The 17,219-nt window shown below is 48.1% G+C and overlaps 2 protein-coding genes across 2 annotated transcripts in view; one reads left to right on the top strand and one right to left on the bottom strand.

Moving 5' to 3' along the window:
• Serpina4 (serpin family A member 4) overlaps positions 1-17,219 on the bottom strand; it is an 82,078-nt gene that overhangs the window by 64,726 nt on the left and 133 nt on the right. The gene's annotated exons all lie outside the window — the stretch shown is intronic.
• Serpina9 (serpin family A member 9) lies at positions 1,930-17,214 on the top strand. Its single transcript, XM_051196540.1, has 5 exons — positions 1,930-2,113; positions 6,932-7,584; positions 12,316-12,589; positions 15,604-15,751; positions 16,670-17,214. The coding sequence occupies exons 2-5, from the start codon at positions 6,948-6,950 to the stop codon at positions 16,868-16,870; spliced, it is 1,260 nt and encodes a 419-aa protein (XP_051052497.1). The 5' UTR covers positions 1,930-2,113; positions 6,932-6,947; the 3' UTR covers positions 16,871-17,214.

The following is a 17,219-nucleotide window of genomic DNA, read 5'->3' as shown; positions in this document are numbered from 1 at the left end:
GGAGGGGAGACTGTGATCAAAATATATTGTTAAAAATAATTTTTCAAGAAAAAATTTAAGATATACTTTAATTGATTGTTTTAAAATCCTGCCTGTGAATTCCTTGATGTACATCATGACTGGGTGTGTTCCCATCATCTCAGTTTTTCTTCTGACACATTTTCCATTGTGAACCAGAGTTCTGTGGAAAAGTGTATTCAAGTGTTTGACCTGGGGTGACTAGAGCATTATGATTGTGAAGAACTGGAATGCTGCCAATCAAGAGTCAAAGTTATCCCCAACTATTTATAGTCCCTTTTGATGGGCAATTATTATCAGCTTCTGTGTCCTACTAACCACTCAGTTGGAATGCACAGCTAATCTTGCCAGACCTCAACCCTCTATCAACTCCAAAGCTAAGACTATGACAACTGCCTGGATCTTGTAAAACAGATTTTCTCCCTTTTCACCTTAGCTGAGGCTCCCAGAAGGCCACTGGTGTGTGACTATAACATGTAGATTTTTTCCATGGTGGAAGGTGTCATTCAGGGCCACTTGGATCTGTCTTTCTCTGGCTGTGGCAAAGAAGCAGTGATTTTCATATTTCCTGTAAAGCACAGTTGTGATTTTATGCCAGCACTAGTCTTTGACTGTCGAGAAATTTGGGGTTGGATATTGGGCCATCGTGACATCATCATTTTGCTCTCTGGTCTTGTCCAGGCATGTTGTTGAGCTCTAGGATTAGTCTAGTGAAACTTTAAACCAAAGTTAGTTCAGTTCCATCTCCCAGCTTCCCATGGGCTCTCCATCTTTGATGGTCTTAACTTGAATATGTGATTTCCAGTGTCTCAGTGGTCCCACACATTTTTTTACTGGTTTTGGGTGGGTAGGGGATGGGTGGAGGTCTGTTTATACCAATTCATATCAAGCCCAGTCTCTCTGCTTTGGACGGAAGTGTAATCCAAATGACACACATGTACTTCCCGTGCTACTGGCACTTCGATGGAGCCAACGAGTTTTCAACACCCTGACCCTCCTGCCCATTTCCAGTCAGCACCACTCCTCAGGGGCAAGCCGCTCAATTAGTTCCATTTCAGTTCAATGACCCGTTCAACAAGTACTCACAGAACACTTGGTGTTGGCCAAACAGTAGGTATGCAGGGAGGGCAAGAGCCCTGACTCACACAGTGTTCAATAGCACACACAGATGTGAAGTCACGACAGTCATGACTGCTTTGCCCAACCGGCTGATGGTAGCATGGAGACACCTCATGTGGGTCATGAAAGGCAGCTTTCTTGGAGGCAGTGATGTGACTTAGGACCTAAACAACTGAATAGGAGTTAACTAGCGGGAAATTGGAAGAAAGAATTGGGACCCAGGAATTGGGTCCGAGCAAAATCAAAGTGATTATCCCCAAATGGGGCAGAATAGGATTGGAGGAGTTGAGATTGAGGCGGTCTGGGTTGAAGAGGCCCCGCTGTGCCAGGTGAAGGGCAAGTCTCCCAGCTTTGGGAGACTGTTGAGACTTTTGGGGCGATGGAGCCTCACAACAAGACTTATCTGCAGCTGCTTCGCTGCCACCACCATCCACCAGGCCGAGAGTCATCTGTGCCGAGACTCTTCCTCATTCCCCGTGGCTGGGGATGCCTGACACTGGAAGTGAGGAATGGCTCTCAGGTATGGAGGATGGGTACCGCTGCTGCTGCAGATGCTGATAAAGGTTTGTCTGGGGCTCTCATCAGGAAGCCATTTGCGAAAGTTGGTTCCAGCTTGGCCTACTACTGTGCTGGAACTTGCTAGTAACATCAGGAGGCGCTGGCTGGCAGGTAGGCAGTTAGAGATGCAGGAGTTCAGAGGGAAGGCACCTGGCTAGAGATGAAAAGTGCTCCTTCGTCATTTGCATCTCTTCCCAATGAAGCTGTGGGTGTGGTGAGAGCTGTGGGGGAGATGAAGAGCTGGCAGCCAACAGCTGAGGACTGCTGGCTTATAAGGATCACCTGGAGGACCGGACCCCATCGAGGGGAGGAGGAGGAGGTGGGGGAGGAGCAGAGGTTTGAACAAAATCCAGCTGCCTAAGGGCTGACTGGAGCAGGAGCCGAGGCTGCCTTTGTTGTCCTACTCCAGGGAAGGCAGGTGAGGTGAACATTTAGACACATTTCAAGGCATGGATCAGGGTCCTGCGGTTATGAGTTTAAAATGAGGGTGCAGGGTCGGGGGCGCTTGAGGATGGACAAGGTGGCTCCAGAATGCATAAAAGGAGGGAAGCTGCCTCTGGTTGTCGGGTTCTTTCTTGTGACTACACTTGAGCTTGTTTAAAGCCAATATCCAGATTGGTGGGGAGACAGTGTATTGAATACTGAAATGGAGTTGGGGGTTATGGGATGGTGGCAAGCAGAGTGGCAGCTGGTGGAGTGGTCATGGAGGGGAAAGTACCCTCTCCCACAGGATGGAGAAGATGTGGGGTGGGAGGGAAGGCTGGCTGAGGCTGCTCATACATATTTGCACGGATGTATGTGTGATTGTACATGGCTGCATGTGCCTTGTTTCTGGTCTATTGGAAAGATGTCTTCCTGCAGAAGGTAAGTTGACCAGTAGTGGAGCCAACTTCCGCAGGCACGCTGGACAAAGAGGAGGCACCTGAATGGTCTCTACCAGGCTGAGAGCCACCAGGCTAGGACACCACGTTGAGGTGGGTATGGGTTGGATGGAATGCTCTGCACCCAAGCTGGGTCAGGAAGTCCCCGAGGCTGGGAATTGTGGTCACCTGTAGGATGACAGAATACCTGGGCACCTGCAGGTGAGCCTTATCATAGTGGGAAAGCAGCCTGCAAGACAGAAGCTTGGGTATCTCTTCTGAGCTCCAAGGGGGACAGTGAGAAACTGGGAGTGACATGCCAGGTCCACATAAGGAAGTCACCCTGTGTGCAGGGTGATGAGTGACAGGGGTGGCAGGCATTTGAGTAATAGCCCTGAGAGACAATGGAGGGTGGTATCAAAGCTGGGCTAATGGGAGGGATGGGCCTAGATGGGACGAGCCCAGGAAAGACGATGTCCCTGTCACCCCCGACAGGTGGAGCCCACTGGCAGGATGTGGACATGCACCTGAGCTACAACAGGGCAGGGGAGAGGGCTTGGCAGGGCTAGGAGAGAGACAAGAGTTGGGAGAGCCATGGCAGCGCTGGACCTGTCTGGGAGACTGAAGAGGGAATGTGGCTGGATTTGAAAGCTGAGAGAATAAGCTTTGGCTGGTGACGTTTTCAAGGACTCTGATGACTGGGGTCTTGAGGAACCCCAGGCTTTTCAGGAAGGGCCTCTTTGGGACTTCCTTCCCCTGAGCTCCTACAAGATGCAGCGGCTTGCCTGAGGTCAGAGGGACCAAGGCAGCCTCTTCCCATGTGTGTAGCTAGGATTCCCTTTCTTTGGCTCCATCCCCTCTTGATGTCCATGAATAGTTAGGGACAGTCAGTACCTTCCAAGTACAAAGCAAGAAGGGGAAGCAGCTTCAAGCCCCTGTCCCCTGTACACAGTACACACCATTCTGCACTGTGCGGACATCATCTCACTTTCCATCAGCACCACCCTCTGTGTCAGTGGGGGACACTGGGGTGATGGAACCAGTGCTTCTGGGTAAGGGAGTGGGGAGATGGGTGGGAGGTAATCATAGTAAACAGCTACTACTGTCCAGTGTGAGCAAACAGGTGGAGCACTGAGCATCAGGGTGGAGGGTGGAAGGAGAGGTCAACCCTTGGAGGGTGTTTGTCTGTGCTTCCAAGAAGCTCTGGAGGCAGAGATGGTGGAGATAATGGGAGCATTCTATTGAAGGACACATAGTCAGAAGGGGAGGCAGAGCCTCCAGGACAGTACAGGAGACGAGGGGAACAGAGGAAAGAGGTGCTGGAGATAAAGTACAGTTTACAGCTTGGCTGGTAGCCCATAGTGTGTCTCTTGGACAAGGGAGAGACTGAGCTCTGCTCAGTCATCTTAGGCTCAGCATGGAGCAGACTGTTAAGAAGCCAGGAAGTGAAGCCCTAGAGTGTGGCTTACAGAGACAGCCCAATTTCCAGACAGACAGACACGTGCAAGACTACAAAGCAGAAACCGAAGTTTGCAAAAGGATTCACCATGCAGACCCTTCTAAGTTTGATGGGATCAGATGGTGCAGGAAGTGCTCAGCCAGGTGTGACATGGATGAGTAACCCTGTGGATATGTTTGTGACTTTTCTCTAAGGTCCTCTTGCCTTTCCCCTTTCCTGTGTCTGATGAAGTTATCGTTTCACTTGTTGGCTAGAATCTTGTTTTGGGTGTGAAGGCTTTCCTTCTCAGTAGTAGCATCTATGTCCTCATGACAAGAATAAGTAGCAGTTGTGCACATTGTAGTGTGAGTGACCAGACAGCAAACTATGACGGAGGGTAAGGGGCTTATAACAGGACGATGGAGTGAAGGCTGTCTACACCATAGAGAAGCGGTTATAAACTAAGGAGAATGTTTAGACTAGACGTCAGAAGCTCACGACTTGCTAGAACCTGCGCTGGTCTTTTCGACTTTGTCTTGGCCCAGATCCCACACTGCCTTTTAGTCCTTCATCTCCCTCTTTCACAGACTCTTGGAGTCAAGCCACAGGGCCTCTGTGTAAATGTGTTAAAGCAGATTTCTTACCGGTGGCACAGGGTGGTTTAGGAACTGAACGGGGCTGGGAATGATGGCCTAGAATGATCGCTGCACAAAATTACCCTAAATCAAATTGCCGAAGTCAATTAAAGCAGAGCAGCGATGAAAGTAACTTACCGAGCACCCACTGTACCGATCTCAATTGGTTAACCCTACAAGGGTGACTCCTATTTACAAAAACAAAACTGAGAGCTAAGGTTGGGATGGGCTCCTTGCCTGTGATGCATGTCAAAGTTAATGTAGACACAGTCCTGTTCTACTGGAGGTTCTTACTGCCACCAAGCCACTTAATCTTGTTGAAATGGAGGATGACAACAGATCTAGTCGTGTGAATCCTCTCTCTCCCCCCCCCCTCTCTCTCCCTCTGTGTGTGTGTGTGTGTGTGTGTGTGTGTGTGTGTGTATTCAGGTATATGAGTATGCAAGAGTGCATATGCCTATGTGTTCCCACACAGGTGAAGTTCAAGAATCTTGGGTGTCACTTCATGGGTACCATCCACTTTGCTTTTGAGACAGGGTCTCTCGCTGGTATAGAATCCTTCAGGCAGGCTAGACTGGCTGGCTAACAAGTTCCAGGGGTCTACATGTCCTTGCCTCTCCAGAGCTGGGATTACAAGGTTGCATCAACAAGTCTGCCTTTTTTAAACCTGGGCTTTGGGGGACTCAACTCAGGTCCTCATGTTTGTAAGGCAAATACTGCACTGACTGAGCTTCCTTCCCAAGGCCGGATTTTGCAGACCTCAGTTGGCTTTATTTGTAATGACAGAATTAGGCAGCAGTCTGGATCAGAAACCATTCAGAGCTCCCCAGCCACCAGTCACGGTGGTACCTACCCATAATCTCAGCATTTGCAGGGGTGGAGGGAGGCGGGAGGGTCACAAGTTCATGCCAGGCTAGACTACATGGGAGAGACACTCTCAGAAAGCAAATGATACAATAAAACAAAGTTCCATGTGGACAGCAGGTGACCTATGGAAAACCCAGGGGGCAGCCTGACTGGTCTGTGACCACCTGATCTGACCCCAGTTTGAATAGTCGGCTGTCTGTGATTGGCTAACACTCCCCCTGCTTTTTACACTGACAGGTTACAGTCTATTTACAAAACAGGTGGGGTTACAGTTCACTGAATATGGAAAAACATTTGGGCCAAACTTAATTCACTTTAACACTTTGATCCTCACATTCCAATATCTTTCTAGTTGAGGCTTGAGGGGAGCGGGCAGCCCTGTCCGGAGCCAGCTGCTCCAAAGCACCAGGAAGCTCAACGGCCCAAGGAGAGCAGTTTGATCTGGGTTTCCTCTTCCCTCCCATCCCTTCCTCTCCCCTTTCCTCTTTCCCCCCTCCCCTACTTTGAGTCAGAATCTGGCTTTGTAGCACAGGCTGAGCTGGAGCTCATGGCAATCCTCCTGCCTCAGCCTTCCCAGTGCTGGGGTTACAGACACACCCTATCATCCAGGCCTGCCACTTTTTTTAGACAGAGTCTCACTATGTAGCGCTGGCTGGCCTGGAACCTTCTGTGTAAGCTAGATTGGCCTCAACTTCACAAAGCTCCACCTGCTTCTGCCTCTATCTCCCTAGTGCTAAAACTAAAGGCTGGCTTTCTGTCCTTTTGGTGTGGGGGTAGGGTCTCATGTAGCCTAGGCTGGACTTGAACTCCTATGTAGTAGGGATGACCTTGAATTTTTAATCTTCCTGCTTCTCCCTCCCCGTAGTGCTCGGATTGCATGTGTTTGCCACCATGTCCGGTGCTGGGGGTGGAACCCCAGAACTTAGTGCATGCTAAGTAAACACTTTACCAACTGAACTACGTCCCCAGGCTCTGGTTTCCATGCTTTCAGAGGTATGCACACATTAGTAAATGCATGTGGCTGGGAACAGACAGGGCAGGGAGGCAATGATCCCATCCATCCAGAAGGGATGAGAACGTTTAGGGGCCTCTGCGAAGGGCTGGCAGTCACTTCTGACTTTGAGGATCAGGACTTTGGTCCCCATGTTTGCAAGGTAACACACTTTTCAATGTCCGGATGGTTTAAAGCATAAATGGAAGAGGCAGGCAGTGAAAAGCCTGGGCTTTGAGATGGAGCCCTAACTGGCTCTCCAGTTAGCATACAGCCTCACCTATGACCTGTGCCAAGTTACACGGCCACACCCTCACCAGGAGGATCAGAACATACACAGCACTGACTTGGCAGGATGTCTGTGAGGCTCAAATGAGACTCCAAGCAAGAGTGGAAGGTGAGCCCCCAGCCTACCTCCCCACCATGGGCCCCTTCTATTTTACAGGCTTTCTTCCTTCCAAATGGGCTCTTCCTTTTACCAAGTTCTCCTATTGGTTGGCTTCACTGCTCCAACTTTCTGCATGTTCTCATCCAATCGAAATCCCAGCAGCAGAGAGTCCCCCCCACCTCCCTCCATGAAGAGCAACCCGGCCTCCAAGGTGACTCCAAGCAACACCATGTTCGCCTTCTCCCTGTACCAGAGGCTGGCTCAGGAAAGCCCAGGTCAAAATGTTCTCTTTTCTCCGGTGAGTATCTCGACTTCCCTGGCCATGCTGTCCCTGGGGGCCCGCTCAGCCACCAAGATGCAAATCCTCCGGAGCCTTGGCTTTGATCTCATGACCACACCAGAGCCCACCATCCACCTGGGCTTCGAGCATCTGGTCCACTCCCTGAATGTGTGCCACAAAGCCCGGGACTTGAGGATGGGCAGCGTCCTCTTTATCAGGGAGGAGCTGCAGCTGCAGGCCAGTTTTCTGGACCGGGTCAAGAAGCTATATGGGGCAAAAGTCTTTCCTGAAGACTTCTCAAACACAGCCACCGCCCAGGCACGGATCAACAGCTATGTGCAGAAGGAGACCAAAGGCAAGGTGGTGGATGTAATCCAAGAGCTTGGCTCTCAGACCGCCATGGTCCTGGTGAACCACATCTTTTTTAAAGGTGAGGCTGTTTCTCTTTTTCTTTATTCTGTTCCTTCCCTGTTTATCTGCCTGGGTGTTTGAATGTTTGTCTGTTGTTGTTGTTTTTTTTTTTTTTTAAATCAGGGTCTTATGTATTCCAGGATGGCCTCCATCATGCTTTGTAGCTGAGGATGATCTCCTGGCCTCCATGTCCTTAGTGCTGGGATTATAGGTGTGTTCACCACACAGCATTCATGCAGGGGCACTGAACCCAGGGCTCTGTGCATGCCACACAAATCTACTGACAGAGACACAAGACTAGCCCACCCCGATTTACATTTCTTTTCTTTTTGGTGTTGTGTAGTCAAGGAAACAAGTATGTACAACAAGCCCCAGACAGCGGCAGGGTGTGCCTGAGGTCTCATCAGCTTCGCAAGTAGCTACCTGCACGTCCTTGGCCGACTTCCGTTCTCTCTCCCAGTTGCCATTCGTTAATTAACATGGGGCCTCGTTCAGCTTTGTCTTAGCATGAAGCAAGGGGCTGTCCTAAAGGCCTGACTGGCACTGCGTTCAGCAAAGAGGACCCCAAAATGTGCTCTGGGACTTTTGGGGACAAAAAAGAGCTTTACTGCTCCCTGTAAAGTTCGGAGCAGTGACACAAGGGTCCCTGGCAGGCCAGTTTAAAAAGTCATCCCCACAGTGAGAATAGTTCCAAGGATTTGGAAGTGTGGACAAGCTGGCCTGTCACTCACGAGAGCGTTGTTGCTTACAAAGACACTATCATGAGTGCCACTGCTCCCAAGCAGTGCGGGCATCAGCTTTGAAACCATACAGCTCTAGGTTTGAAGTCTGCCCCGCCCCTCTCTTGTCCCACACTCCAGAGTGTGTTGCTGCTGTTAAAATCTGCCAGGGACTAAGTGGCCACTCTGTGTCTGTGCCGCTGGGCTGGGCAGTCGCTAAGTCCACAGAGCCTCACAGGACCATGCTGGAAGCCAAGTGCCTGGACTTCCTTCCCTCCCTCCATCCTTCCATTTACCCGACTACTACATCCACCCAGCTTTTCTTCCATGCATCCATTTTTTTCCGATTAAGCAATCCAGTCTGCCCATTAGTCTAGTTATCCATCCACACATCCACCAAACACAGAAAAGGGGGACAGAAAATTGAGCCATCCTCCTTCATTGGTGAGTTATCGTCACTTGCTATATATTCTCCAGTTGGTTTAGTTCTAATGAAGGGTCATGCACACAGTGTAAGTCCATTTGAAAGTGCCCAAGTCCATGTCCTCAGCTGCTGGTCCTCAAAGGCTGTTCTGGAAGTAGGGGCTGTCACTCACATCTGTCTAGCTCTCTGCTGTTTCCTGGGACAGGGTAAGGAGCACTTTCCTGAAGTTGAGTGAGCATCAGCTTTGAAAACAGATACCAGTTACTCTCTGTAATTCCACAGCATGTTCTCTTCTTTGGAGGGAAGACTCCCACCCCTCCAACCCCTGCTCTTCCCAGTAATCTACTTTACGTTTCTGCAATCTGTCTATTTCAGACATTTCAAATAAAGTAAGTGAAACAATAGGATTCCAGGACTCATCACCCCCAGGCTTCTGTGTTCATGTTCAATAGCATAATTCCCTTTACTGGGGCCTATCCTTTGTTTGTATGGGTCCCTGCTACTGTCTCCTTCCAACCTGAGGGGCTCCTGTAGGACTGGTAGAAGTTATTTGCTTCGTTTCATCCAACTACTGTTGGATCCTCACATTTTGTGATCAGAAATCATCTGCTGATCTTATTGAGGCCACCTGATCTGTGACAAGTTGCTTGTGAAGCTCCTTTGCCCTTGGACTGATTATGACATGTCTGGGCGTGGAAATCACTGACTGTGCCGCAAGGTTTTTGGTTGTTTTTTTTCAAATCAGGTTTTGGGAGATTCTGGATGTTTCTTCTTCCCATAGCCACCCTCCTTTTTCTTTCTCTCCTTTTGGAGTCCCAGGATGTGTGTATTGGTGTGCTCGATGGTGTGTCCCGGGTGTGTTGCTGGCTTTCCTCCATCTTTTTCCTCAGTAACCCTCATATTACACACATAACTGACACATTTTCTGGTTCACAGGTTATTGTCTCCCATTAGCTCTAATCTGCTGTTGAATATCTCTAGAGAATCGTCACTTCTGTGAACATAATTTCTATCTGTAGACTATGTGACGGCCTCAGATCATTTCTTTGCAGGCAGATGCTTACTCAAATACCGTTTCTTTTGGCTCTTTGAGAGCATGTTCGAATTAGCTGCTTTGATGTGTTTGATTAGTAAGGGCCATATCTAGGCTTCCTTAGGAACACTTTCATTAACTTTTTCCCACCCCTTAATGTTTGGGGCACACTTCCTTGTTTCTTTTAATGACCCCTTTTGATTGTTTGTTTTATTTTCTTTAAAATATTTTTGTTATTGATTTTAAATTATGTGTATGCATATGTGTGCATACTTGTGATAAGTATTTATACACAAGTGCAGTTGCCTACAGAGTCCAGAAGAGGGGACTCAGACCCCCTAGAACTGGAGCTACAGGAAGATGTAAGCTGGGAGCTGAACTGGCTCCTCTGGAGATGACTCTTATCGCCTCCTTGTATGATTTCAGCCCAGCATTGTAAATGATGTAAACTAATTCTAGATATAAAGTCCCCTCCCAGAGGGTCCATTCTGTTGCTATTCATTGTGGCCCTTGTTTCCTGTTTCTTCCAAACGAATCCTTTAAAATCACAGATGTCTTCTTAGCTGGAAGATCTCCCAAACTTTGCAGGGGATGCTGCATGAATATTGCAGCTTCCCACTCACACTTGACTGAACAGTCTTATCATTTTGACTCACCCTTCATTTTATGTTTGTGAACCCCAAGGCCAGCTGGCAGTGAGAGCCCTGAAATGCCTAGATATTTCCCAAGCTGCCTGGGGCCGCTACATGTTTGAGATATATGCTGGAAGTTTCTAAATGCCCTGTAAACTACTTGATTCTTTAGACATTTATTTGTTTATTTCTCTGTTGTTTTATCTCTTATCACCCCCAGGGAAGTGAGGATGTTTGCCTGTAATGGCATTTGAAACACATCCCCACATCTCTAGGGAGAAGGCATTAAACACAAAGTAATCTTCAGTTAGCTGTGTGACCCGCCCCCAGGCAGGCCACACCATGATAGTCCTTTAGTAATAACATATTGAAAGCCTCTCCCCACTACTCTGTCTGCACTAATCCAGTGTTCAATCCTAGACTGCTTCTGAGCTATGGGATGGCTAAGGAGGGGCCTAGTAAAGGTGTCACAAAGCTGGCCATTCATACCAAGATTCAGCCATTTGTCTTAAATGAGCCCTCCTCAGGTCACCACAAGGCTCTGATTGCCAGATTTCTAAAAGACTGGGACCATGTTTAGGGAAGCATAGGCATGCAAAGGGACTTACTTTGTCATTTTGCTGGTAGGGGCTTCCTCCTCTCTTCCCAGCTTGCCCTCTTAAGCTTTGTGGTTAGTGGATTATTTGCCTCAACTGTTATGTACTGCCTGAGGTGTTTCAGACTTCTGCCTGCTACTGTCTTGGCAACTGTCCTTAGGGAAATGATATTTGCCTTGGCTGAACTCCAAGTCAGATTAAATACAGACAGATTTTATAAGTCATTCATTTGGTATTGCAGGATGGGCAGGTCATCTAAAGGCAATTCTTTGGGAATAAGTCTATGGCTGTTGCTCTGAATTATGTTCTCTTTCTATGGCTTGAGATAGTCTCAAACTCAGTCTTCCAGCCTTGGCCTTCTGAGTTTTGGGTTAGAGGTGGGAACCACTATGCCTGACTGAAAATGTGTCTGTAAAGTGTTCCAGCCCCATCTTAATTTCAGTGAAAATGTTGGCTGTTATTTTTCATGACCATACAGAATGAGGAATGTAGTCTAGTACTAGACCACATTAGAATACCACAGACTTGACAACTTCTAGCAAGAGGCTGTTTATTTTCATTCACATTTTGTTTCTCAGTTAGCTATAAGGATTTAAATATTTTCCATGGTTAGAAATTAATCAATTCTGACCATTGTTGGCAGTGTGTGTGTGTGTGTGTGTGTGTGTGTGTGTGTGTGCTCTAGGGTACATGTGTAGTGTTCAATAAGTGGAGTGTATTCATATGTGTACAAATGTGTGTGTGTGTGGTATAAATGTGAATGGTGTGTGTGTGATATGTGATATTGTGATATTTGGGGTGTATGTGGAAGTGTGTAGGGTGTGTGGTATGTATGTAGTGTATGATGAATATGTGTGAGTGTGTGTGTGTGTGTGTTTATGGTATATTTGTGTGTATGCAAGCATGGGAGTGGTATGTGTGGTATATTTGTGGTGTGTGTGTGGCATGTGGTATGTGTGTTTGGCATATGATATGTGATATGTGTGTGTGGCATGTATTTGTGGGTTGTATATGATGTGTGTGTTATGTATTTGCAGGGGGTATGTATATGTGGTGCATGCGTTTGTGCCTCTGTGTGTGGAGTGTATGGTGTGCATGTGTTTGTGTGTGTTTTATGTATGTGTATGTGTGTGTAGTGTGTGTTACATATACATGTAGGGGTTATGTATAGGCCCAGCAATCTAGCCATAGTTGTTTTTATGGGTAAGTGAGTTTTCAGGGGTCCTCATCCCCCCCCCTTTACCTGGCAGGCTGCAGGAACATAAAACCCTCTCCTTTTTTTTTTTTTTTTTTTTTTTTTTTTTTGCACTGATGGAACCCCTCCCTCTCTTCTTTCTCCATGCTAGCCAACTGGACACAGCCCTTTAGTGCTGCAAATACCATCAAGAGCTTCCCATTCCTTCTGAGCGGGGGCACCACTGTGCACGTTCCCATGATGCAGCAGACAGAGCTGTTTGCTTTTGGAGTGGACAGAGAGCTGGGCTGCTCTGTGCTGCAGATGGACTACAGGGGAGATGCCGTGGCCTTCTTTGTCCTCCCTGACAAGGGCCAGATGTGGCAGCTGGAGAAGAGTCTGTCAGCCAGGAGGCTGAGAAAGTGGAGCCGCTCACTCCAGAAAAGGTGCACATTGCTGTCAGTTTGCTCCGAGCTGTTCATCCAAGATGGGTTCGCAGAGGGTGGGGGATGTGGTAGCAGCTATTTAGTATTTAGCAACCAGTCCTGTGTGCTAGCGTCCACTGCCGTCAGATGGTGAATTTGATACCTGTGTCCACACAGCCCCACCTGAACTTCACCATCAGGAGGCACAAAAACAGTTTCATCATCCCCTCCCTCCGCCTTCCCCCTTTCCCAGCTGGAAACAGGCTCCTCGAGGCTGAGTGACCAGAGGAAGAAACAATTGACTTTGACTCACAGTTCCAGAGGAGTAAGAGTCCATTACAGCAGGGAGGCACAGTAGTGAGTGGTAGGCATGGTGACAGGAACAGGAAGGTGACAGGACACAATACCTTCAACTGCTAGCATGAGAGAGGGCAAAGGCTTTAAACTCCTGAAGCCCACCCCGTGATGTCATTCCTCCAGCAAGGCTGTACTCCCTCATAGCCTCTCCAAGAAGCACTACCAACCGGGACCAAGTGTTTGGATGCCTGACCCCAGAGGGAGCATTTCTCATTCAAATCACCACGGTGAATCACCCAAGGCCACACAAGCAAAGCTATTCTGTCACTGTGGTATATGTCCAATTAGATGCCACCCCAGAAGCCAAGGTGACATTGAGTTTTATGAAATCATGTTTGTAAAGGCAAGAAAGCAAACCTATGAAGGTCTTGGCGCTCACTCGTAAAAGTGAGGGCCACGGTGTCACTGAGGTACTGGCATCAGAGGTTGCTGAAGCTATGCTGGAAAGTTCTGGGCAGAACAAGTGCCTAACCAACATCAGTTAACAGCAATGATACAAAAGATTATTGAATATTTATTTTAAGTCTCTTTACGTGATTTCCCTGGCATCATCATCAACCTCTGGTGTTTGTTGTCAAAAAGGAAAGAAAAGAATAATAGGCATTTAAGTAGGACAAGGACCAATGTCCCAGGAAGGCAAGCAGAGTGTCCAGGAACTCATGAGCAGAGGGAGCTTGCTTTAGGCAGGGGAATACTTCAAAGGGGCAGTAACGACATCACCACAAGCATGGACACGCAGTGATGGTCAGGGTCTGGGCTAGATGTTTCCAGGTTCCTGACCCCTTATTCAAATGGAATGCAAGACCGTGTAGATTTCAAAATAGCAAGGAAATTGTCTTCAAAGTGAAGCTGCAATACAGATCAGAAAGAAACAGGCTGGCAAGGTTGGCCACAGGTCACACAACTGGGGCTACTCAGAGACCCGATTGTCTGGAGCTTCCTTTTAAGTGGCTCAAGGGAGGAGGAGTTGATGTGTAAGGGCATAGCAAGGGTGATCTCCTGCTGTGATTTATAGATTAGGTCATTGTTTGCTGTCCATGTCTCTTCTTATAATGCATCTCATTTTAATCATATGCACACCCAATTGTGCACAGACCTAAGTTGCTAAACCAGGAGCTCTCCCTAAAACTTCATATAGTTTTCCTTATTTATTCGCATCCCAAACCAGTCTAGGCTAGATATGTCCATTACCCATAGTTCCAGATTGTGTTCTGGGACATGTTATCAAGGGGTTCTTAAGGGAAGTATGTGATTCCATTGATAAATCAGTTGTATGTGCAACTCTGTGTAGGTCAGGGGTCCTAGGTGGTCAACAGTTTGCTACATACATTGTTTGGGAGGGAATTTAGTGCTTAGCCCAGATCAAGGGGTCCCAGGTCACTGAGCTATCCCATGTTTGCCTTAGGCGGGACATGAACACATAGAGATGGGCGCAGGAACATTTCTGATGGAGGCAACATCACCAACAAAGATGGAAGGTGAAGAGTCAAAAGGCTTCTTCAGGGTTTCTTCTCTTCTCTAGCCTCACCGGTGCTGGGTGGAGGAAGAAGGCAAGGTGTGGGGAAGGCTAAAGGAAGGTAGGCCCGAGGGAGTCAGAGAATGCAGACACACCCAGGCCAGTGGAAGAGGGAATCAATCGCCTGTGGTACTAGGTGTCAAAGAGGCTTGACAGATGAAAATGGGGGTATTTCTCTAATGTCTTGTGTTTTTGTAACTGTGAGAAACTAAGCATCTAAACATAGACAAAGCATTGCAGCTAAGCTCTGAAGATGAGAGAAATATTGCTGGATATGCCTGGGAGAATGGGTCAAGGTAATTGCTCACTTTTAGTGGGTGGTATGTGCTCTGAGGTAAGAAAACTATTGCAGGAGATAACACGCCAGAGTCTAGGTTTGTGCTATCCAATATGGTAGCCACTGGCCACATGTGGTCATTTATATTTGAATTAAGTAAAATGAAATAAAATTAGGGGACAGTGAGATGGCTCAGTGGATACAGGTTCTTTCTTCCAAGCAAAGCAAGCTGAGTTTGATCCCCAAGATCCCCGAGTTAGAAGGAGAGAACTGACTGTCCTTTCATGTCACACACACACACACACACACACACACACTTTATTGCACACGTATGACACCAAGCCCCATCAAGCACTGTAAACAAATAATTAAAGTAAGAATTTAGCTCCTTGTTTGCTGTAGGCATGTATCAGATTGTTCAGTAGCCGCACGTGGCCAGTGGCAACCATGTTGGACAGGGTGGGTATCAGTGTATTCCCAGTAAACAGGGAGGGTTTGGGTATATTCCCAGCAACAGTAGTACAACATTCTGGTGTGTGTGTGGAGGGGTGGGGGTTGTCACACTGGGAGATTAGCAGGGCTTGCTTGTCTCAGGAAGTCCTGCTGGGCACCACCAGGTGATGTGGCTGGTAGATGCGCTACCATCACTTCCTGATCCCCACTGGTACCCATGCTGAGCCATCATCTTACCTCCAGATCCTACTTAATTATAGGGTCCTTCTGTTTTATCGTGATCCCTGGAGATGGGAGACTCACAGACAGCCTCGTAGTTTGGGGCTGGGGTGTGGGGACTGCTTTAGCAGTCACTAATGCGCCAGAGACAGCAGAGTCTCCAGAAATGCCACACGGAGCAGAGATGGAGACATCTATTTCCTTTCTCCGTAGGTGGATCAAGGTTTTCATCCCCAAATTTTCTATTTCTGCTTCCTACAACCTGGAAACTATCCTCCCCAAAATGGGGATCCGAGATGCCTTTGACGGAAATGCTGACTTCTCCGGGATCACAAAGACACATATCCTGCAGGTTTCTAAAGTGAGTTGATAGAGATGCTTGTAAGAAAGTCCATGCTGGAAGAGATATCTAACAAAGGACTCTCATCGTACTGAGAAGGTGACAGACTAGAGAGGCTGAAGCGTCTAATGGCCAAGGCAAAGGCAAGTCTCATGACTGCCAGGCCTGGGCCATTATGGCCACCACAATCTGACTCACAGGTAGCCATAGTCCCTCCTCAGGCCAATAATCTCAGCTTCTTTGAAAAGCAGGTCTGTTGCCAGCAAGCAACACTGTTGTCATTTATTTGCATCCAGCATCACTTCTGTCCCCCCTACAGCTGAACCTCCAGGCAGATGTAATGACAAGCACTGCCCAGGTGCCTTTTGTACCTGGGGATGGGGTATTTGTCCTGAAGTGGAGGAGGAGTCTGGATCTCTACTTCCAGACTTTTTTGTTCTCTTGTGAGGAGTTGTTGAACCCAGTTCCCACATGATACAGCAATTGTTGCATCTGAAGACTCTTAGCTGGGCAGGTGACTCAGGTACCTCTATTCCCGAAGAATGTTTCTTCCTTCGCTGTCTAGCCTCTATCCACATCCAAGTCCAGATCCGTTGGATTTTTGGTCCTTGGCTTAATATGTTAATTTGATAATGGATTGTGATGGTCAGATGTGGTTCTGGGTACATTTATGTCATTGGTCCCCAGGGAAGAAAGGCTGAAAAGTCCCTATGGGATGTGATGAGCCCAGAAGAGCTTTACCCAAGGGGAAATACTCATATGCACCTGGTAAAATGAATGCCTGTCCTCACAGGTGGTTCCCAGCCCATCCTGTAGCTTGCCCATTGTCGTAGGCTGGAACCTCCTCCCTAGAGGAGAAAGCAGCACCGGTCTTTGGTTGCACCAGACTCATGTCACAGCTTTTGTGGGAGCCACTGACATCTGCTCCCCCTTTTACAGGTTGCTCACAAGGCTGTGCTGGACGTCAGTGAGGAGGGGACAGAAGCTGCGGCAGCCACCTCCACCAAGCTTATAGTCCGCTCAAGAGATAGCCCCTCCTCTGTCATCTCCTTCAACCAACCCTTCCTGATACTACTCTTGGATAAAAGTACAGAGTCTATTCTCTTTCTAGGGAAAGTGGAAAATCCCACCAAGATGTAGGTGGGGAATGAACTGTTGGCTGGTCCCATAATGATGATGCTCAAGAAATAAGGCATGTATTGGATGGTACTTACAGGGTGATGTCAAGACTTGCTTCCTTGCTTGTGACCCACCTGACTCCAACAGGGGTACATTTGCCTCAGGGAGGGCACTCTGGAGGCTCAATTGTCAAAGTGGCAACAGAGCTCGGTCACCCCAACAGTGGTCCCTGTCACCTGTTCTGGGAGTGGGGCAGGCCAGGCAGGGCTTCATCCCTCAGGACTCTTGGGGATGGTGTCACACAAAGCTCAGTGCCCCTGCTTTTATCTCTGGCTTTCAGCACTGCATTCAATAAACCTGAGATGCAAAC

This window comes from Phodopus roborovskii, unplaced genomic scaffold, assembly GCF_943737965.1.
Source record: "Phodopus roborovskii unplaced genomic scaffold, PHOROB, whole genome shotgun sequence".
NCBI lineage: Eukaryota > Metazoa > Chordata > Mammalia > Rodentia > Cricetidae > Phodopus > Phodopus roborovskii.
Note: the sequence above shows the minus strand (reverse complement) of the source record. Positions and strands in the feature narration are given on the sequence as shown.

Bases quoted from the DNA above. Each gene is read 5' to 3' on its own strand.
- Serpina9 (XM_051196540.1), top strand. From the start codon at position 6,948: ATGGGCTCTTCCTTTTACCAAGTTCTCCTATTGGTTGGCTTCACTGCT. The intron at 7,585-12,315 runs GTGAGGCTGTTT...TCTCCATGCTAG, and splicing joins GAACCACATCTTTTTTAAAG to CCAACTGGACACAGCCCTTT. The intron at 15,752-16,669 runs GTGAGTTGATAG...CCCCTTTTACAG, and splicing joins ATATCCTGCAGGTTTCTAAA to GTTGCTCACAAGGCTGTGCT.